Here is a 22,445-nt window from a genome sequence, read left to right on the forward strand (position 1 = left end):
CAAGGAAGGCAGGCAGAGAGGCAGATGTCTTTGCCTTCATGTCACCTGTAGCCTTTGCCCCAACACTGGTAAGGTGACCATGGACTCTGCCAGGATACTTGTTTACCAAGCCCGAAGGGGACAGCTTTCTGGGAGATGTCTTCTCTGTACTCCCCAAGACCATCCCCCAGTGCCTGGAAAGCAGAGGGTGAACTCTAGCACTTTATTTATGTATTTATTTTTATTTTTGTTTTTTGAGACAGAGTTTCACTCTTGTTGCCGAGGCTGGAGTGCAATGGTGTGATCTTGGCTCACTGCAACCTCCACCTCCCAGGTTCACGCGATTCTCCTACCTCAGCCTCCCGAGTAGCTGGGACTACAGGCACCTGCCACCACGCCTGGATAATTTTTTGTATTTTTAGTAGAGATGGGATTTCACCGGGTTGGCCAGACTCATCTCAAACTCCGGACCTAAGGTGATCCACCCACCCCAGCCTCCCAAAGTGCTGGGATCATAGACATTAGCACCGTGCGCAGCCTTGTATTTTAACAGGTGACTAGGTAATAGGTAAAGACCCTTCCTCTGAGCAAATGGAGGGGCTTTAGCTCTCTGACACTGGCCTCATGAGGAAGGCAGTCTTTCCCCCAGATGTAGCTTGGTTGAGTGATGGCCTGGTCTGAATTACATTATAGAGGCAGAACTGAGGGCGTCTTGGGACCCGCCCTCCTCCCTGACCCTGTTTTTTATCACTTCCTTTCTGGTTCACCAGTAACTCTGGCCACCTTTGCTTTTTCTCAAATCTACCAGACTTATTCCTGCCCTGGGGCCTTTGTACTTGTTATGCCACAGCCCGGACTGCTGGTCCTCCGGCTCTTCCTGTGGACCCCTCCTTTTCATCATTCAGGACTCGGTCAAATGTCTGCTCCTCAGGGCGGCCTGCCCCTACCACCACTGCTGGAGTTCTCTACCCCCCACCTTAGTCACCTTCTCTGGATCCTGTTCTTCCCTTTGCCTTCATCTGTACAGTCTGAGGTGGTCTTCTGTGTTTGATTGCCTCTTTATTTTCTGGGCACCATGAGAGCATGGTCTTTGTTAGCTTTTGGCTCTACTGTGTCCTCAGCCCTAGAATTGTGTCTGGCCCATCGCAGGTGTTCATTAAGTATTTGCTGAGTGAGTGAAAGAATAATCTAAGGCTGGGCGTGGTGACTCACCCCTGCTATCCCAGGACCTTGGGAGGCTGAGGAGGGAGTATCACTTGAGTCCAGCCTGGGGAACATAGAGGGACCTCATCTCTACAAGAAATACAAAAATTAGCCAGGCATAGTGGCATGTGCCTCTGATCCCAGCTACTCAGGAGGCTGAGGCAAGAGGATCGCTTGAGCTTGGGAGGAAGAGGCTACAGGGAGCCGTGATCGTACCACTGTACTCCAGCCTGGGCAACAGAGTGAGACCCTGTCTCAAAAAAAAAAAAAACCAATAAAAAGAATAATCTATTTAGTTCTCACAATGAATTTGTGTGGGAGTGAAGGTGTTTGCAAATTGTTTGCCATTCCTTCTAGGAAGAAGGGGAGGCTTTCTCCTCAACCTGGGTCTCTGGACTGAGCCTGTGACTCACTTTGACCAACCGAATTTGGTGGCAGAAATGAGGCCAGGTGACTTCTGAAGCTAGATCTTAGGAAGCCGTTCAGCTTCCACCTGGGTCTCTAGGAACACTGTCTCAGGGGAAGCCAGCTGCCATGTGGGAAGTTGGACTAGCTTGAGCCAGCCATGCGGTCAGGAAGCCCAAGCAGCCACGTGGTGCCAGAGCAGAGCAGTGGGTGCAGAAGCCATCTTGCACATCCAGCCTCAGAGTTGGATAACTATGGCCCCAGCTGCCCTCACACTGTAGCCACACAAGGGAACTCTAACCAGATGAGCCCAACCAGGGGACCCTACTGTGGGAGATAAGAAATCACTTTAAGCCACCAAGTTTTAGGGTGCTGTGTTACACAGCAATGGATAACTAGAACAAGTAGGAACATTCTCTTCATTTTTTCAAAGAAACCAAGGCACTGAAAAGTCAAATGACTCCAAATCACTTGGCAGAGTGGGCATTCTGGCCTAGACTGTCTGCAAGGCCTGTGCTTTTCATTTCTAGGCTACACCACTCTGAAATTAATTCATATTTGCTGCTGCTTGTTTTGTTTTTTGTTTTACCCTTACAATACTGGTAGTCAGTATTAGGTTGAGAGCTGGTCCTGAGAACTTCTTTCCTTCTCACTGCAGATCTTCATAAACAATGAATGGCACAATGCCGTCAGCAGGAAAACATTCCCCACAGTCAATCCGTCCACTGGAGAGGTCATCTGCCAGGTAGCTGAAGGGGACAAGGTGAGAACTGGTGACTTACCTTGGGGGAGGGATGGATTCGTTTTCTATTTTGTATGTTTTTGTGTGCTGAAAGCTTCACTATTTATGTGTATTACTTTCACAAGTAACAGATACCAATGAAAAATTCCAAGTAAATTAATCAATAGAAACTTCCCTGCAGACAACGGTGTTAATTCACTGAGTGCAGAACTACAGACTTGAAAGTGAACTTGGCAAATATCTAATACAGTGTCTCCTTTCCAGACCTGGAAGTTGAAGGTCAGAGATGGAAACCTTGTTGGGTAGAATTAGGGTCTCCTAAGATGTAGCTCCTGTGGAGGTTTGAATTATATAGACTGTAGGAACCAATAGAAACTGATAATATTATGTTTACAATTTTTAAATTAGACTCTTAGTAAAAATATTTTGTGTTTTTGGCCGGGCACGGTGGCTCAGGCCTGTAATCCCAGCACTTTGGGAGGCTGAGGTGGGAGGATCACTTGAGCCCAGCAATTTGAGACCAGCCCGGGGAAACATAGATACCATCTCTAAAGTAAACAAAGAAACAAATAAATAATTTAAAAATAAGAAAATACAGGCCGGGCGCAGTGGCTCACACCTGTCCCAGCACTTTGGGAGGCTGAGGCAGGTGGATCATGAGGTCAGGAGTTTGAGACCAGCCTGACCAACATGGTGAAACCCTGTCTCTACTAAAAATATAAAAATTAGCTGGGCGCGGTGGCGTCTGCCTGTAATGCCAGCTACTCAGGAGGCTGAGTTAGGCGAATTGCTTGAACCCGGGAGGCGGAGGTTGCAGTGAGCCGAAATTGTGCCACTACACTCTAGCCTGGGTGACAGAGCGAGACTTCATCTCAAAAAAAAAAAAAGAAAGAAAATACAGAAATTGTCCGGATTCTCATTCCCACCAGGACTTCATGAAAGGAGGGGAAGGTTGTGTTATTCAACCCCGTTGCTGAAGTCTGGTGCTGGTCAGGGCTCTGCCGGGCTAGGAGCATTGTTTACGGGGCAGGTTTTCTATGCAGCGATGTGCTGATGACCCTCTGGATGTGTTTGTATTCGGAGTTGGTTGTTACTGAGAAGGCCTGAGTTTTCCAGGAAGGCTTGAGTTTTCCTGTGTTTTCCAGGAAGATGTGGACAAGGCAGTGAAGGCCGCCCGGGCCGCCTTCCAGCTGGGCTCACCTTGGCGTCGCATGGACGCGTCACACAGGGGCCGGCTGCTGAACCGGCTGGCTGATCTGATCGAGCGGGACCGGACCTACCTGGCGGTGAGTCCTCAGCCCTTCTCCCCCTCAGATCCCACGTGGCGAATGCGCTCGCAGCATCCTGTGAACAGCCAGGAACCAAGCATCCTGTGAACAGCCAGGGGCCACACATCGGACATGGGACTGATGGGAGTGGCGTAGGATGGACACCTTTGGGGGGCACCTCTGTACTAAGCAGAGGAGGCTTTCAGTGTCTCCTTTGTTTTTTTGTTTTGTTTTGCTTTTTTGAGATGGAGTCTCGCTTTGTCTCCTAGGCTGGAGTGCAGTGGCGACATCTTGGCTCACTGCAACCTCCACCTCCTGGGTTCAAGTGATTCTTCTGCCTCAGCCTCCAAAGTAGCTGGGATTACAGGCACAAGATACCACGCCCAGCTAATTTGTGTATTTTTAGTAGAGACAGGGTTTCACCATGTTGGCCAGGCTGGTTTCCAACTCCTGGGCTCAAGTGATCCACCTGCCTCAGCCTCCCAAAGTGCTGGGATTACAGGTGTGAACCACTACACCCGGCCTTAGTGTCTCCTTTGATGTGGTGGGTTTGGCTAAGCAAGAAGGATCTAGGGGAGGGAAGAGGAGCTGTGTCAGGGAGGCCTTCCCAGGAGAGAGACCCCTGGGAATGGACACCTCTCCCTGGGCTCCTCCATGATGGGCATTCTCCCTGGCTGCAAGAAGAGAAGAAACCAGGAGGCAATCTCCTCCCAGCCACAATTGATTCTGCACACAGAAGCCAGAGCGAACCTTCCAGAAGGCAGATTATACGTGGCACTCTGCTCTTATGCCCTGCATGGCATGCGGTGTCCTTAGGATAAAACCCTCAACATGGTCTGTAAGACCCAGCCTTCAACATGGCGAGATCCTGTCTCTACAAAAAGTTAAAAAACTAGCTGGGTATGGTGGCATATGCCTGTAGTCCTAGCTACTTGGGAGGCTGAGGCAGGAGAATTGCTTGAGCCCAGGAGTTCCAGGCTGCAGTGAGCTTTGGTAGCACCATTGCACTTTAGCCTGGGCAACAGAGTGAGATCCTGTCTCAAAGAAAAAAAAAAATGGGCCCGGCGTGGTGGCTCAAGCCTGTAATCCCAGCACTTTGGGAGGCCGAGATGGGTGGATTACGAGGTCAGGAGATTGAGACCATCCTGGCTAACACGGTGAAACCCCGTCTCTACTAAAAAATACAAAAAACTAGCTGGGCGAGGTGGCGGGTGCCTGTAGTCCCAGCTACTCGGGAGGCTGAGGCAGGAGATTGGCGTGAACCGGGGAGGCGGAGCTTGCAGTGAGCCGAGATCGCGCCACTGCACTCCAGCCTGGGCGACAGAGCGAGACTCCATCTCAAAAAGAAAAAAAAAATGACCCAACCTGTTCTAGTTCCATCATCTGAGTCATGCTGCACTGCAGTCCTCATATTCCCATGTGCTCCCGAGCCTGGGCTGCCATGCTTGATGGCTAAGCCTCTTTGAGCATCAGCACTTGCAGCTGCCTGGGATGCTCTTTGCCCTGCTGCCATCCGTACCATCCCCTTTGCCCAGTTGCCCCTACATATCATTCAGGTTCTAGCCTAAAGGGCTTATCTCTAGCTGATATTTCTGGACAGGGCTGGGCAGCCTGGCTCCCTGCTTTCTACTTTTTAGCACTCTTTTTTTCTTTTTTTTTGAGATGGAGTCTCACTCTTCACCCAGGCTGGAGTGCAGTGGCACAATCTCGGCTCACTGCAACCTCTACCTCCCGAGTTCAAGCAATTCTCCTGCCTCAGCCTCCCAGTAGCTGGGATTACAGGTGTGCACCACCATGCCCAGCTAATTTTGTATTTTCGATAAAGTCAGGATTTCACTGTGTTGGCCAGGCTGGTCTTGAACACCTGACCTCAGGTGATTGACCCACCTTGGCCTCCCAAAGTGCTGGGATTATAGGTGCGAGTCACTGTGTCCGTCCTTTAGCACTCTTAACACATGTGACTGAGGACTTGTGTCATTATGCACAGTCTCTTTGCTCTGTGAGCTCCACTCTGGTCTCTATCTCAGCACCGGGATATGGCAGAGAGCAGAAGCTAAAAGAGTGTGTTATGTGAAATCACTGAGTGAGAAGTCAGTGCCTCATCCTGCCTGGCCCCCTTCCTCCTCCCTGCCTTTGGAGAGACCATGGCAATAGTCCAGAGATGCCAGTGACATTTGGCAGCACAAAAGGGACTCTCACCCTGGGCTTGCACCAGCCCTTCTCAGTCCCAGCCTTGGCTCCCTCTGTCAGCCCTTTATTTTCCTCTCATTCTTGCACTCACGTCTCTGCTGACCTTGTTTTCTTCTCAGGCCTTGGAGACTCTGGACAATGGCAAACCCTATGTCACCTCCTACCTGGTGGATTTGGACATGGTCCTCAAATGTCTCCGGTACGGGCTCAGCTTTCCTATTCTTTGTTCTGGCAGGGGAAAAGGGGAGGCAACATTGTTAGGAGGTAAAAATTAAATTACAAAAATTCAAAAGGGGCAGGGTGCGGTATCTCATGCCTATAATCCCGGCACTTTGGGAGGCTGAGCCAGGCGGATTACATGAGGTCAAGAGTTTGAGACCAGCCTGGCCAACATGATGAAACCCCATCTCTACTAAAAATACAAAAATTAGCTGGACATGGTGGTGCACACCTGTAATACCAGCTACTCAGGAGGCTGAGGTAGAAGAATCTCTTGATCCCTGGAAGTGGAGGTCACAGTGAGCCAAGATCATGCCACTGCACACCAGCCTAGGTGACAGAGTGAGACTGTGTCTCAAAAACAAAAACAAAAATGAAAAACAAATAAATTACAAAAATCCAAAAGGATCACAGCTGTGAGAGAAGCCTACTCCATTTAGACTCCAGCTCGTGGGAAAATCCTTCAATATCACAAATTGTGACTTAGTCATAAATGCTTTCTTTTGTTCTTGAGTCACTTTTGGTACTTTCTCTGTTACTTGGAACTTGTCCATTTTATTGAGGTTATCTAATTTGTTGGTGTACAATTGTTCACAGTATTCTTATAATCCTTTTTATCTCTGTAAGATGTTGTAGTGATGTCTCCATTTTCAGTTTTACTTATTTGGGTCTTCTCTCTGTTTCTTAGCCTAGCTACAGGTTTGTCCATTTTGTGAATGTTTTCAAAGAACCAAACTTTTGGTTTTGTTGATTTTATTGTTTTTCTATTCAAGAAAATACTCTCTTTTGTCTATCTCTGTTTCAGTATTTATTGTTTCCTTCCTTTTACTAGCTCTGGGTTTAGTTTAATCAAAAATGTTTTATTGATTGATTATTATTTTTTTTGAGACGGAGTCTCGCTCTGTCGCCCAGGCTGGAGTGCAGTGGCACAATCTCAGCTCACTGAAACTTCCGCCTCCCGGGTTCAAGCGATTCTCTGCCTCAGCCTCCGGAGGTGCTGGGATTACAGGAGCCTGCCACCACGCCCAGCTAATTTTTTGTATTTTTCATAGACACGGGGGTTTCACCACCTTGGCCAGGCTGGTCTCGAGCTCCTGACCTCATGATCTGCTCACCTTGGCCTCCCAAAGTGCTGGGAATACAGGTGTAAGCCACCGTGCCTGGCAATACCCTGTTTCTTAAAAAAAAGAAAGAAGGTCGGGGATGGTGACTCACACCTGTAATCCCAGCACTTTGGGAGGCCGAGGTGGTTGGATCATGAGGTCAGGAGTTTGAGACCAGCCTGGCCAAGGTGGTGAAGCCCCATCTCTACTAAAAATACAAAAAATTAGCCAGGCATGGTGGCGGGCACCTATAATCCCAGCTACACGGGAGGCTGAGGTAGAGAATCTCTTGAACCCACGAGGCGGAGTTTGCAAAGGTTGCAGTGAGCCGAGATCGCACCACTGCACTCCAGCCTGGGTAAAAGAACGAGACTCCTTCTCCAAAAAAAAAAAAAAAAAAAGAAGAAAGAAAAAAATTCTAATTCCTGGACATGAGCCCAAGTGAGTGGGATTGAGTATATTGGAAGTAGACTCTTGGGATCTGGTTTTTTTTTACAAGAACCCCAGGTGATTCTGAGGCTTAGGGGTTAGCTACCTAGAGTAGATTATCATGACCTTAGCAGTCACTTGTCTTTCTCTGAATAAGCCAAAAGCAAGGGCAGTTATCAGAAAGACTCAGCTGGACCAGTTTGAGTCTTCTCTTTCTGCCAGGGTTTGCAGGGATCCCTGACAATCATTGATTAGATCTTGAATGTTTCTTTTTTTAAAGGTATTATGCCGGCTGGGCTGATAAGTACCACGGGAAAACCATTCCCATTGACGGAGACTTCTTCAGCTACACCCGCCATGAACCTGTGGGGGTGTGCGGGCAGATCATTCCGGTGAGTCCAGCCTCCCTGGAGTTTCTTCAGGGTGCCCTGAGATTTGGCAGTCTTCCAGGCTCTTTGCAGAGGTTCTGGGGGTGGCGTTGGAAGGCAGCCTGGGTGGCAGGTAAGAAGATGGGCTCTGACAAAGCCAATCCGGTTTGAGTCTGAGCCCTGCCACTCGTGAATTCTGTAACCTTGGGCAAGTCACTTATCCCCCAAGCCTCAGTTTCCCCATCTGAAAAGTAGAAATGAACATAGTGCCTGTCTTAGGGAGGTAATTAGGGCTTAGCATGGTGTCATGGATGTAAAAGCACAAATAAGTATGAGTCTCTTTCATCCTCATGCACCACCTGCCTTGTCCATCCATCTTAAAACCACGATGGACGGAGTTAGGGGAGGATACACAGGGTGCAGAGAACTCAGCGCTGCTTCTGTCCTCTGGGGGTGCCACTTTCCGCTACCCAGTGTAGTTCTCTGAGGAAGCTTGGATTTCGAGGGCTGCTGCTGTTTGTTGCAGTGGAATTTCCCGCTCCTGATGCAAGCATGGAAGCTGGGCCCAGCCTTGGCGACTGGAAACGTGGTTGTGATGAAGGTAGCTGAGCAGACACCCCTCACTGCCCTCTATGTGGCCAACCTGATCAAGGAGGTACGTGGCTTGTCCCGGTCTTAACCTCTAAATGCCCTTGTTGAGGCTTGTTCTAAAGAGTTCTGAGGAGGGTCTCAGGGGTCCCTAAACAGGGAGGTGTGTTTTTGAAGCCCTCATCATCATGTGAACCAGAGTGGCTCCCTCTTACCTCTTTTCCACATTGGACTTCACTCAAGATCCCCTTTGAAGAATTAAAAATATTGCTCCAGGCCAGGCTTGGTGGCTCACACTTGTAATCCCAGCACTTTGGGAGGCCAAGGCAGAGGATTGCTTGAGTCCAGGAGTTTGAGACCAGCCTGGGCAACATAGCAAGACCCAGTCTCTACAAAAAATTAAAAATCAGCTGGGTGTGGTAGCATGCACCTGTAGTCCCAACTACTTGGGAGGTTAAGGCAGGAGGATCACTTGAGCCCAGGAGTTTGAGGCTGCAGTGAGCTGTGATCACACCACTGCACTCCAGCCTGGGTGCCAGAGAGAGACTCTGTCTCAAAAAACAAGCAAAAACCCACTATTGTTCTAAGTGAATGCTGTCAGGGGAGGGGCAAAGACACAGGGAACCCCAGCGAACAGGCTCCTTCTCCGTCCCATTTAGAATTCCCATGTAGTGCCCCATAAAACTAGCTTCTGCCCATGTGTGTCCCTTGGCAGACTGTCCCACCCTCTCTGAGAAAGGATGTGTCTTCCCCTGGCCGAGCCTTTTGGAACAGGAGGGTGACTCCCAATGTCCCCTGGCTGTTTGCTCACAGGCCGGCTTTCCCCCTGGTGTGGTCAACATTGTTCCTGGGTTTGGCCCCACAGCCGGGGCCGCCATCGCCTCCCATGAGGATGTGGACAAAGTGGCATTCACAGGCTCCACCGAGGTAAGGTGACCCTGACCTCAAGTTTGCAACCTCCTTGGCCCAAGCTCCCCCTGTCCTCAGTGGACAACATGCTCAAGGTGAGCTCCTGGGTGTCAAGTGGAGGCCTCTTCCTCCAGGTCTTGCCTGTGCAGAGCTCAGGAGAGGACCCTGTAGGTACCAGGAGGGGTGGGCAGGGTTGAGCCCTTTGTGGTCTGGTTGCCACACTAGCTGCCCTTGGGAGGGGCCGGTGTCCCATGTGGACTAAGGAGGCCAGGCCTGGCCAGGCTCCACATAGCGCAGAGCTGACCGCTTGCCCCAAATCAAAGCACCTTGGCTAGGTCAGACTCCTTGACCAGGACTGCCATTGTGGTTAAAAATTAGCCTCGTGTGGTGGTGTGTGCGTGTGGCTCCAGCTACTCGGAAGGCCAAGGCAGGAGGGTTGGTCGAGGCTGCAGTGAGCTGAGATCACGCCACTGCACTCCAGCCTGGGTGACAGAGCGAGACCCTGTCCAAAAGAAAAAAAAAAGTGAATGTCTATTTGGTGAAATTCTCTAGGTCTCTCTTGGTCCAGTTGCTCGCTCAAGCCGTGGGGACCTCTGTTCTGTGTCTACAGAGTACTGGGCTCTTTCTCCCTGCACTGAGAGCTCGTTCCTGTCTCTCTGTCCCCACAGATTGGCCGCCTCATCCAGGTTGCTGCCGGGAGCAGCAATCTCAAGAGAGTGACCTTGGAGCTGGGGGGAAAGAGCCCCAACATCATCATGTCAGATGCCGACAGTGAGTTTCCAGCTGGAGGAGGCCTGGCCTTAAAGGCAGCCCTGGCCGCCTGTGTTGTGGGTCCAGCTGATCCTGTCGCCCCCACTGCCCAGTGGTGTTGGTTGCTCTCCCTCGGGCCTCAGGATAAGATGCCAGCGGCCTCGGGATAAGATGCCAGCGCAAGGCCCGCGTGGCCTGGCCTTGGCCTGTCCCCAGCCTCTCCCTGGCTGCTCCCTGCAGCATCAGGCTAGGCCACGCCCCTGCTATCTGACTCATCCACTCGCCGCCATCACGCCCTTTGTCCTGGTGGGCAGTGGGCTCCCAGATCGCCCCTCTTCTCCCTCTGTCTGTCTCTGGCACTCAGCAGGCATCATTCCTGACAGTGGTGGGAACAGGCTTCGTTGGGCAGGCGGCCACAGGGGCCAGGGTCCTCCTCCTCTTCTCACTGTCACCTTTCTGTCCCCTGACCACTTCCTGCAGTGGACTGGGCCGTGGAGCAGGCCCACTTCGCCCTGTTCTTCAACCAGGGCCAGTGCTGCTGTGCTGGCTCCCGGACCTTCGTGCAGGAGGACATCTATGACGAGTTTGTGGAGCGGAGCGTTGCCCGGGCCAAGTCTCGGGTGGTCGGGAACCCCTTTGACAGCAAGACCGAGCAGGGGCCGCAGGTGAGCCAGGCAGTGCAGCAGGGTCTGGGTGTCCAGAGCCAGCATGAGAAGCAGAGAGGGCATCAGGTTCAGATTGGTTGGGACTGGGTTCAGGTCTCAGCTCTGCCACACAGCAGCTGTGTGCCCTTGGGAAGCTGTGTTCCCTCCCTCAGCCTTCATTTCCCTATCCTAAGCCCTGCCCTGCCTCATTCATGGGGTGGCTATGATGTGGAAATTAATCCTGGGAAGCACTTTGTAAATTGCGTATATGTAACAAATACCAGGAGTGTCTGCAAAAGGGAGTGTGTGTTTCCAAGACCTTGGTCATCAGTAGAAATGTATCCACCAGAAGATACACAGCCCTGCAAACCTTGGTGTCTGAGAGTCATGATATGACTAGTGTAGGGACCTTATTTCACTTCATGTTTTGAGCTGTTTGATTTTATTTATTTATTTATTTACCTATTTATATTTTAGAGACAAGGTCTCTCTTTGTTGCCCAGGCTAGAGTGTAGTGGTGCAATCATACCTCACCTCAGCCTTGAACTCCTGAGCTCAAGCAGGCTCAAGAACCACCACGCCTGGCCTGGATTTTACTTTTGAGCAGTTGTAGGTTTACAGCAAAATTGAGCTGAACATACGAGGGTGCCCACATGTTCCTTTGCACCTCTCTGGTCCCCTAGTTTCCCCTTTATTCACGTCCTGCACGAGCGTGGTTCATCTGTTAGTACCAATGAGCCAATACTGGTACTTTATTATTAACTTAAGTCTGTAGAGTACATTCGGGGTCACTTTTTTTTCTTTTTTTTCGGAGACCGAGTCTTGTTCTGTCGCCTAGGCTACAGTGCAGTGGCGCGATCTTGGCTCATGCCTCCTGGGTTCAAGCAATTCTTGTGCCTCAGCCTCCTGAGTAGCTGGGACTACAGGTGCGCACCACCACGCCTGGCTAATTTTTTGTATTTTAGTAGAGACAGGGTTTCACCATTGCCCAGGCTGGTCTCGAACTCCTGACCTCAGGCAATCTGCCCTCAGGCTCCCAGCCTTGGGGTCATTTTTTTGTGTTGTACTTACTATGGGCCTAGACAAATGTATCATAATATGTATAATACCATCATGCTAGTATCATACAAATAGATTTGTGCCCTGAAACCCACTGTCCTCCACCTATTCCCTCTCTTCCTCCCCTGAGCCCTGGCAGGCAACCACTGATTTTTTTAAATTTTATTTTATGTTATTTTATTTTATTTTTGAAACAGAGTCTCGCTCTGTCACCAGGCTGGAGTGCAGTGGCGAGATCTCAGCTCACTGCAACCTCTACCTCCTGGGTTCAAGTGATTCTCCTGCCCCAGCCTCCTGAGTAGCTGGGACTTACAGGTGCATGCCACCTTGCCCAGGTAATTTTTGTATTTTTAGTAGAGACGGGGTTTCACTGTGTTGGCCAGGATGGTCTCAATCTCCTGACGTGATCCACCCACCTCGGCCTCCCAAAGTGCTGGGATTACAGGCATGAGCCATTGTGCCTGGCCGATCCTTTTATTGTCTCTCTAGTTTTGCCTTTTCCAGATTGTCTTACACGAATCATACAGTAGGCAGCCTTCTCAGACTGGCTTTTTTCTTTTAGCAATTTGCATTTCTGGTTCCTCATTGCACATGGTTCCTCATGTCTGAGGATGGACTGGCCTTGCCATGGGACAGGGTTATGTGCCCAACATTCCCCTCTGTGATTTTTTTTTTTAGAGACAGGGTCTTTTTTTTTTTTGAGGCGGAGTCTCGCTCTGTCGCCCAGGCTGGAGTGCAGTGGCGCGATCTCGGCTCACTGCAAGCTCCGCCTCCCGGGTTCCCGCCATTCTCCTGCCTCAGCCTCCCGAGTAGCTGGGACTACAGGCGCCGCCACCACGCCCGGCTAATTTTTTTGTATTTTTAGTGGAGACGGGGTTTCATTGTGTTAGCCAGGATGGTCTCGATCTCCTGACCTCATGATCCGCCCGTCTCGGCCTCCCAAAGTGCTGGGATTACAGGCTTGAGCCACCGCGCCCGGCCGAGACAGGGTCTTGTTCTGTTGCCCAGGCTGGCATGCAGTGGTGTGATCATGGCTCACCGCAGCCTCAACCTCCTGGCCTCAAGTGATCCTCCTGCTTCAGCCTCCCAAGTAGCTGGGACTACAGGCACACGTCACGACACCTGGCTGATATTCATATTTTTTGTAGAGACGAGGTCTTGCTATGTTACCAAGGCTGATCTTGAATTGCTGGGCTCAAGCGATCCTCCCACCTCAGCCTCCCAAAGTCCTGGGATTGCAGGTGTGAGCCACCGTGCCTGGCCTCTAACATCTCTATCTTTCATAGCTTTATTGAGATATAATTCATGTAGTGTGAAATGTACCATTTTAGTGTATGATTCAGTGATTTTTAGTATATTTACAACATTATGCAACTATCACCACTAATTCTACAATATTGTCGTCACTTCCCCAAAATATCCTGTACCCATTAGCAGTCACTCCCCATTCCTCCCCCCACCAGGCCCAGGTAACCACCAATCTATGTTCTGCCTATAGATTAATCTATTGTGGACGTTTTATACACATGGAATCCTACACTACATGGTTCTTTGTGTCTGGCTTCTTCCATGTAGCATGTTTTCAAGGTTCATCCATGTTGTAACAAGAATGTAACAGAACATAAAAGGCCAAGTTATATTCCGTTGTGTGGATAGACCACATTTTGATTTTTCCATTCATCTGCTGACAGACACTTGGTTGTTTCCACCTTTTGGTTACTGTGAATAGTGCAGCTAGGAACACTAACATTTCTTTCTTTCTTTTGAGACAGTCTCACTCTGTCACCCAGGCTGGAGTGCAGTGGCACCATCTCGGCTCACTACAACCTCCGCCTCGTGTGTTCAAGCAATTCTCCTGTCTCAGCCTCCTGTGCAGGTGGGACTACAGGTGCATGCCATCACGCCCTGCTGATTTCTGTATTTTTAGTAGAGACGGGGTTTCATCAAGATGGTCAGGCTGGTCTTGAACTCCTGACCTCAGGTGATCCACCTACCTCAGCCTCCCAAAGTGCTAAAATTGCAGGTGTGAGCCACTGCACCTGTCCTAACATTTCTTTTCTTTTCTTTTTTTTTTTTTTTTTTTTTGAGACAGAGTCTCACTCTGTCTCCAGGCTGGAGTGCAGTGGCGCGATCTTGGCTCACTGCAACCTCTGCCTCCCAGGTTCAAGTGATTCTCCTGCCTCAACCTCCCAAGTAGCTGAGATTACAGGTGCCCACCACCATCCGTGGCTAATCTTTTTGTATCTTTAATAGAGGCGGGGTTTCACCATGTTGGCCAGGCTGGTCTCAAACTCCTGACCTCGTGATCCGCCCGCCTCAGCCTCTCAAAGTGCTGAGATTACAGGCATGAGCCACTGCGCCCATTCTAACGTTTCTTTTTGTCTCATTTCTCTTTGTGGCTAATTATTAAGGTAATATAAACTTGTATTAATAAATTTAATGAGAAAGTGTGTAGGCTATGTGTGGCAGCTCACATCTGTAATCCCAACACTGGGAGGCTGAGGCAGGAGAATCTCTTGAGCCCAGGATTTCAAGATCAACCTGGGCACTACAGCAAGACCTCGTCTCTACTTAAAAAAAAAAAAAAAAAAAATCATGACCAGCCTGGCCAACATGGTGAAAACTCATCTTTACTAAAAATACAAAAATTATTCGGGCATGGTGGCGGGCGCCTATAATCCCAGCTACTCGGGAGGCTGAGGCAGGAGAATCACTTGAACCTGGGAGGCGGAGGTTGTGGTGAGCCAAAATCGCGCCACTGCGCTCCAGTCTGGGCGACAGAGTGAGACTCTGTCTCAAAAAATAAATAAATTTTGTTCTTTTTTAAAAAAGCAAAAAAAATTAGCCAGATGTAGTGATGCGTGCCTATACTCTCAGCTCCTTGGGAGGCTGAGGTGGGAGCCCAGGAGGTCAAGGCTGCAGTGAGCAGTGATCACACCACTGCACTGCTGCCTCAACGGCAGAGTGAGACCCTGACTCTTTTAAAAAAAAAGGTGTTTAATGTAAAAAATAAGACTCTGTTGCATTTCTTTTATTCTCCATTGGTAACCACACATGAACACACAGTTATGTTGTTGTATGTTTATTTTTTTAAAAATAGGCTGGGTGTAGTGGCTTACCCCTGTAATCCTAACACTTGGGAGGGAGGCCAAGGTGAGCCAATTACTTGAGCCCAAGAGTTCGAGACTAGCCTGGGCCACATAACAAAACCCCATCTCTACTAAAAATATAAATATTACCCAGGTGTGGTGGTACACACCTGTAGTCCCAGCTACTAGGCAGACTAAGGTGAGAAGATCACCTGAACCCAGGGAGGTTGAAGTTGCAGTGAGCCGTGATTTTGCCAGTGCTCTTCAGACTGGGCAATGGAGTGAGACCCTGTCACCCTTCCCCCTACCCTATAAAGAAGTATATAGTGCATATTCTACAAGCTTTCCTTCTTTTTTTTTTTTTTCTTGAGACGAGGTCTCACTCTGTTGCCCAAGCTGGAGGGCAATAGTGCGATCTCAGCTCACTGCAACCTCCACCTCCCCGGTTCAAGCGATTCTTCTGCCTCAGCCTCCCGAGTAGCTGGGACTACAGGCACGTGCCACCATGCCCAGCTAATTTTTGTATTTTTAGTAGAGATGAGGTTTCACTGTGTTGGCCAGGCCAGTCTCGAACTCCTGACCTCATGATCCACCTGCCTTGGCCTCCCAAAGTGCTGGGATTACAGGCATGAGCCACTGCACCTGGCCCAAGCTTTCCTTCTTTTTACGGAATATCTTGGGCCATCTTTCTGTGTCAGTTAGTTCTCAGATCTATTAGTGACAATAGAATATATCGGATGCACCGTAATAATTTTAACCAACTCCTCTACTGATTTATACTTAGAATTGCTTCCATCTTTTGCCTTTACAAAATGCTCCCCAGCCTGGGCAACAAGGGAAACCCTGTCTCTACTAAAAATACAAAAATTAGCCCAGCATAGTGGTGCATGCCTATAGTCCCAGCTAACTCGGGAGGCTGAGGTGGGAGGATCGTTTGAGCGTGGGAGGCATAGGTTGCAGTGAGCAGAGATCACACCACTGCACTCTAGCCTGGGTGACAGAGTGAGACCCCATTTCAAAAATAAAAATACAAAAAAAAAAGATACTCCCTAGTGAATATCCTTGTTCATTTCTCTTTGTGCATATGTAGAATAAATTCCTAGAAGTTAAATAGCTGGGCCAAAGGGTCTGAGCATATAATTTTTGAGCAATATTAATAAACCACTTGCTCTAAAGGCTGTACCAGCCTGTCATCCTTCTAACAGTGTATGTAACAGTCTCTTGCTATCAGTGTATTTTCTTCCTAAACTTTTTGGTAATCCTACAGTTGAAAAGTAAAAATTGATTTGATGTCCTTTTCTCTGATACGCTGAGGAAGTTGGGCCTTTTTGGTGTTTTCTGCTATTGGCCCTGTGTGTTTCCTCTTCTGATCTTGCTTACTCATGACCTTGGTCCGTTTCCCAGTTGTCTTGTTGCCTGCATAATTCTAAGCCTGAAGCCTAGGAGAGGTCTGAATCTGATGCCTCCATAACTCTGGGTTCCTTCTCCCACAGGTGGATGAAACTCAGTTTAAGAAGATCCTCGGCTACATCAACACTGGGAAACAAGAGGGGGCGAAGCTGCTGTGTGGTGGGGGCATTGCTGCTGACCGTGGTTACTTCATCCAGCCCACCGTGTTTGGAGATGTGCAGGATGGCATGACCATCGCCAAGGAGGAGGTGAGCACCTGGGGCCGGTGTTCTGGGAACGTTTTTGGTGGGAGATGAGGTAAACAGTTCAGCCTGGCATCCTGCCACTGTCACCCATCTGCTGGCTTGGGGCCAGATCTGGAGTTAATGCCCAGAACCAATGCCCATAACAAGTTATTCATAGTATGTATCTGATCTTGTCGCTCCTCTTCAGCTTGTACCCTCTGTCTGGGAGATCGTCTGCATTCCTTAGCATGGCCTGCAGGCCTTCGTGTCGTGGCCCTCAGAGCCAAGAGTCTAGGAATGACGTTGCCTGCTCCTTCCCATGACCTTTTGTTTTTCTTTTTTTTCAGTCAGAGTCTTGCTCTGTTGCCCAGGCTGGAGTGCAGTGGCATAATCATGGCTCCTTACAGCCTTGAACTCCTGGGCTCAAGTGATCCTCCCACCTCAGCCTCCTGAGTAGCTGGGACTACAGGTGCTCACCACCATCCCTGGCTAATTTTTAAAAAAATTTTTAGTAGAGGCTGGGTGCAGTGGCCCATGCCTGTAATCCCAACACTTTGGGAAGCCGAGGCGGGTGGATCACATGAGGTCAAAAGTTCGAGACCAGCCTGGCCAACATGGCGAAACCCTGTCTCTATTAAAAGTAAGAAAAAATTAGCCCAGTGTGGTGGCACTTGCCTGTGATCCCAGCTACTCTGGAGGCTGAGGCAGGAGAATCACTTGAACCCAGGAGGCTGAGGTTGCAGTGAGCTGAGATCATGCCACTGCTCTCCAGCCTGGGTGACAGAGCAGGACTCTGTCTCCAATTTTAGCCACGCCTGGCTAATGTTTGTATTTTTAGTAGAGACGGGATTTCACCATGTTGATCAGGCTGGTCTCAAACTCCTGACTTCGTGATCTGCCTGCCTTGGCCTCCCAAAGTGCTGGGATTACAGGTGTGAGCCATCACACCCGGCTTATTTTTTCTTTTCTTTTTTTGAGATAGAGTCTCACTCTGTCGCCAGGCTGGAGTGCTGTGGCACGATCTCGGCTCACTGCAACCTCTGCCTCCCGGGTTCAAGCGATTCTCCTGCCTCAGCCCCTACTAATAGCTGGGATTACAGGCACGCACCACCACACCCAGCTAATTTTTCTTATTTTTAGTAGAGACAGGGTTTCACCATGTTGGCCAGGCTGGTCTCGAACTCCTGACCTCAGGTGATTCACCTGCCTCAACCTCCCAAAATGCTGGGATTACAGGTGTGAGCCATCGTACCCAGTCAGAATTTCTTTTTTTTTTTTTTTTTTTTTTTTTTTAGTAAATACAAGGTCTCACTGTGTTTGACAGGCTGGACTCAAACTCCTAGACTCAAGCAGTTCTCCCACCTTGGCCTCCCAAAGTGCTGGGATTATAGGCATGAGCCACAGTGCCCAGCTGACTTAAATTCTTTCACACTAAATCTACATGTCACGTGTGAATAACATACCTGGCAGAATTGTTTAGAAATGGGAAACTGTATGTAAAGCCCGGGGACCACAGGAGGAAGTTGGCCCCTGTTAGCTCCATTCCCTGTGTGTTCTGCTGAGCTTGATGACTGTTGTCTTCCCCTGGAACTGTTAGAGCATGGCTGGGGGCTCATCCCCCAATCTGGAATCATCTGTTCTGCTCTGCGAGAGCTCGATGGCAGGTGCCTCTGTGTTGCTGAAACCCCCTACTCTGCTCTGTCCCTCCAGATCTTCGGGCCAGTGATGCAGATCCTGAAGTTCAAGACCATAGAGGAAGTTGTTGGGAGAGCCAACAATTCCACGTACGGGCTGGCCGCAGCTGTCTTCACAAAGGATTTGGACAAGGCCAATTACCTGTCCCAGGCCCTCCAGGCGGGCACCGTGTGGTAAGAGCCTTCCAGCAGCCCCTCACAACCCAACAGAGATTCCTCAAAGCCAGGGCCTTCTGGAATCCAGTGGTCAGCATCCTGGAATTTGGGGAGCTGGGCTCAGTTTCTCCTGGGTCAGGGTGTGATGTTGATTTGAGAGGTCCTGCTACCTCACCTCCGAGGGATCAAGCTTCTCTGTGGTGCAAACGCCCTGCACCTGTCCTTGACAGGCAGCTGGGTGGTGGGCCTCCTCCCCAGCTGCCTCAGGGCAGGAGACCAGAGCAGAGGGACCCGTGATTGTGACACTGATCCTAAAAACTTAGCCCCCGCTTCACACTTAGCCCCACTAGGATGGCTATATATTTACTATTTTATTTATTTTTAGTTTTATTTTTTGAGACAGAAAAAAATACTCCACCCAGGCTGAAGTGCTGTGGGGTGCGATTATAGCTCACTGCAGCCTTGAACTCCTGGGCTCAAGCAATCCTCCCACCTCTGCCTCCTGAGTGGCTGGGACCACAGGTCTGTACCACCACACCTGGCCAATTAAAAACAATTTTTTTTGTAGAGATGAGATCTTGCCACGTTGCCCGGGCTGGGCATAATAAATATAAAAAAATATATTTTTTAAATATATAAATATTTATATATACCTCCCAGATGTGGAGGTTGCAACGAGCCGAGATCATGCCATGGCAACTCCAGCCTGGGTAACAGAGAAAGATTACATTTCAAAAAAAAAATTTTTTTTTAAGTTAAAAATAAAATACAGACTTTGGGGCAATACAGGGGATCCTGGGAGTGTAACCCATAACCCCCAAGAGTGACTTCTGCAATCTCATTTCAAATTACAGGGTCAACTGCTATGATGTGTTTGGAGCCCAGTCACCCTTTGGCGGCTACAAGATGTCGGGCAGTGGCCGGGAGCTGGGCGAGTACGGCCTGCAGGCATACACTGAAGTGAAAACTGTGAGTGTGGGACCTGCTGGGGGCTCAGGGCCTGTTGGGGGTTCAGGGTCTGCTGGTGGCTCGGAGCCTGCTGGAGGATTGGGGTCTGTTGGAATCTCAGGGCCTGCCAGGGGTTTAGGGTCTGCTGGGCAGGCCACCTTTTGGCCTTTCCCTCATGCTTGAGGCCATCAGCGTTTCCTACTAATTTCCCATTTTAAGCCTGAGAAGTGACAAGAGAGGGTAAAGACCCAGCCTCTGCTCTGTCCCATGAGAAATACCGAGGGACGTGCCCCAGCCAGACCTATGCGGTCATTTGCTGGGCTTCGTTATATGCCAAGGCCTATAGAGCCTGAGAAGAGGGAGAGAACTCAGGGGCTGGAGCCAAGAGGAAAAGCTTATAGTAAGAATCCGGCCGGGCGCGGTGGCTCACGCCTGTAATCCCAGCACTTTGGGAGGCCGAGACGGGCGGATCACGAGGTCAGGAGATCGAGACCATCCTGGCTAACATGGTGAAACCCCGTCTCTACTAAAAAATACGAAAAACTAGCCGGGCGAGGTGGCGGGCGCCTATAGTCCCAGCTACTCGGGAGGCTGAGGCAGGAGAATGGCGTGAACCCGGGAGGCGGAGCTTGCAGTGAGCTGAGATCCGGCCACCGCACTCCAGCCTGGGTGACAGAGCGAGACTCCGTCTCAAAAAAAAAAGAATCAGCTGGCCAGGCGCCCGTGGCTCACACCTGTAATCCCAGCACTTTGGGAGGCCAGTGTGGGTGGATCACGAGGTCAGGAGTTCAAGACCAGCCTGACCAACATGGTGAAACCTCGTCTCTACTAAAAATACAAAAATTAGCCAGACGTGGTGGTGTGCACCTGTAATCCCAGCTACTCGGGAGGCTGAGGCAGGAGAATCATTTGAACCCAGGAGGCGGAGGTTGCGGTAAGCCAAGATTGTGCCATTGCACTCCAGCCTGGGTAACAGAGCAAGACCCCATCTCAAAAAAAAAAAAGAGAGAGCTATTAGGTTGGAATGGAGCAATTCCCACAGTAATAAAAATATTTTAAAATAATAAAAAAATAAGCTATTAGGCATGAGATATCAAGGCCCATAACCATACCCATCTCCTTTGATTTGCAACTTCAATGATTGGAATATAGCCTGAAGGACTCATCAGAAATAAAAGAAAGCGTTCCTTCCATAAATGTTCTTCACTGCTTTATCTCTAAGAAGGGAAAATCAGATGTAACCTTAATGCCCAATAAATTATGGAACACCCCGTTCAAGGAGTAACAGGTATCTGTTACAGATGTTTTTGTAGAATATTTGATATGGAAAATGCTTAGCCTTTAAAGTAAAAACAGTATACAAACTAACATATATTCAATATAAGCGAATTTTTGGAATATATGTACATAGATACTCAGATACATTTACTTATAAATATAAAAAAAGACAGGAAGGCCGGGCGCGGTGGCTCAAGCCTGTAATCCCAGCACTTTGGGAGGCCGAGACGGGCGGATCATGAGGTCAGGAGATCGAGACCATCCTGGCTAACAAGGTGAAACCCCATCTCTACTAAAAATACAAAAAATTAGCCGGGCGTGGTGGCAGGCGCCTGTAGTCCCAGCTACTCGGGAGGCTGAGGCAGGAGAATGGCGTGAACCCGGGAGCTGGAGCTTGCAGTGAGCTGAGATCGCGCCACTGCACTCCAGCCTGGGCCACAGAGCCAGACTCGGTCTCAAAAAAAAAAAAAAAAAAAAAAGACAGGAAAAAGTGGAGTGTGGTGGTGCATGCCTTTAGTTCCAGCTACTTGGGAGGCCGAGGTGGGAGGATTGCTTGAGCCACAAGTTTGAAGCCAGCCTGGAAAATGGGTTGAGAAGGCTTTCCAGGATTGAAATCACCAGGCTGGAGTGCACTGGTGCCATCACAGCTCACTGCAGCCTCCACCTCCTGGGCTGAAGTGATCCTCGCATCTCAGTCTCCCAAGTAGCTGGGACTACAGGTGCACATCACCATTCCCGACTAATTTTTTTATTTCTTGTAGAGATGGGGTCTCACTATGTTACCCAGGCTGGTCTCAATCTCCTGGGGTCAAGTGATTCTCCTGCCTTGGTCCCAAAGTGCTGGGATTATAGGCGTGAGCTACCACACCCAGCCTGGCTCTCAGTTTTGTAAGTCGAAAAACTTGGACAGGCCAAATTAAAGAGTCGTGTTTGCCAATTTCATAAGAGACTAATTTGGCAATGTAGCGAGACACCGTCTTATTAAAAACAAAATGGCCAGGCGCAGTGGCTTACACCTATAATCCAAGCACTTTGGAAGGCCGAGGTGGGTGGATCACGATGTCAAGAGATCGAGACCATCCTGGCCAACATGGTGAAACCCTGTCTCTACTAAAAATACAAAAATTAGCTGGGCATGGCGGTGCGCGCCTATAGTCCCAGCTACTTGGGAGGCTGAGGCAGGAGAATCGCTTGAACCCGGGAGGCGGAGGTTGCAGTGAGCCAAGATTGCACCACTGCACTCCAGCCTGGCGACAGAGGGAGACTCAAAAAAAACAAAACAGGCCGGGCGCAGTGGCTCACACCTGTAATCCCAGTACTTTGGGAGGCTGAGGCGGGCAGATCACGAGGTCAGGAGATTGAGACCATCCTGGCTAACATGGTGAAACCTCGTCTCTATTAAAAACACAAAAACAAAATTAGCCGGGTGTGGTGGTGGGAGCCTGTAGTCCCGGCTACTCTGGAGGCTAAGGCGGGAGAATGGCATGAACCTGGGGGGTGGAGCTTGCAGTGAGCCAAGATCATACCACTGCACTCCAGCCTGGGTGACAGAGCAAGACTCTGTCTAAAAAAAAAAAAAAAAACAGGGAAATACACTAAAGTGAAAATGAGTTTCTACCTACCGTGAATACTAATTATAGTTTAACCAGAAAACATAAGCACAAGTGATGTTTAAGGAAGAGGTAAATGGGTTGAGCTGGCCTTTCCAGGATTGGAAAAGAGGAGGCTCAAGGCAAGCCTGCCAGCTGTGGAGCAGGTGAGAAAAGGCAAACAGGAGTCATTCAGGGCTA

The 22,445-nt window shown here is 49.5% G+C and overlaps 1 protein-coding gene across 2 annotated transcripts in view; it reads left to right on the forward strand.

The window, feature by feature from the left end:
• ALDH2 (aldehyde dehydrogenase 2 family member) overlaps positions 1 to 22,445 on the forward strand; it is a 39,334-nt gene that overhangs the window by 13,439 nt on the left and 3,450 nt on the right. For both annotated transcript variants that reach the window (XM_005572278.4, XM_005572279.4), the window contains 11 exons: positions 2,246 to 2,350; positions 3,475 to 3,615; positions 5,907 to 5,986; positions 7,819 to 7,930; positions 8,433 to 8,561; positions 9,308 to 9,421; positions 10,072 to 10,174; positions 10,634 to 10,818; positions 16,439 to 16,603; positions 18,290 to 18,447; positions 19,284 to 19,398. In XM_005572278.4, coding sequence (XP_005572335.4) covers positions 2,246 to 2,350; positions 3,475 to 3,615; positions 5,907 to 5,986; positions 7,819 to 7,930; positions 8,433 to 8,561; positions 9,308 to 9,421; positions 10,072 to 10,174; positions 10,634 to 10,818; positions 16,439 to 16,603; positions 18,290 to 18,447; positions 19,284 to 19,398 — 1,407 coding nt within the window. The remainder of the gene's footprint in view (positions 1 to 2,245; positions 2,351 to 3,474; positions 3,616 to 5,906; positions 5,987 to 7,818; positions 7,931 to 8,432; positions 8,562 to 9,307; positions 9,422 to 10,071; positions 10,175 to 10,633; positions 10,819 to 16,438; positions 16,604 to 18,289; positions 18,448 to 19,283; positions 19,399 to 22,445) is intronic.

Source organism: Macaca fascicularis, chromosome 11 (genome assembly GCF_037993035.2).
Source record: "Macaca fascicularis isolate 582-1 chromosome 11, T2T-MFA8v1.1".
Taxonomy (NCBI): domain Eukaryota; kingdom Metazoa; phylum Chordata; class Mammalia; order Primates; family Cercopithecidae; genus Macaca; species Macaca fascicularis.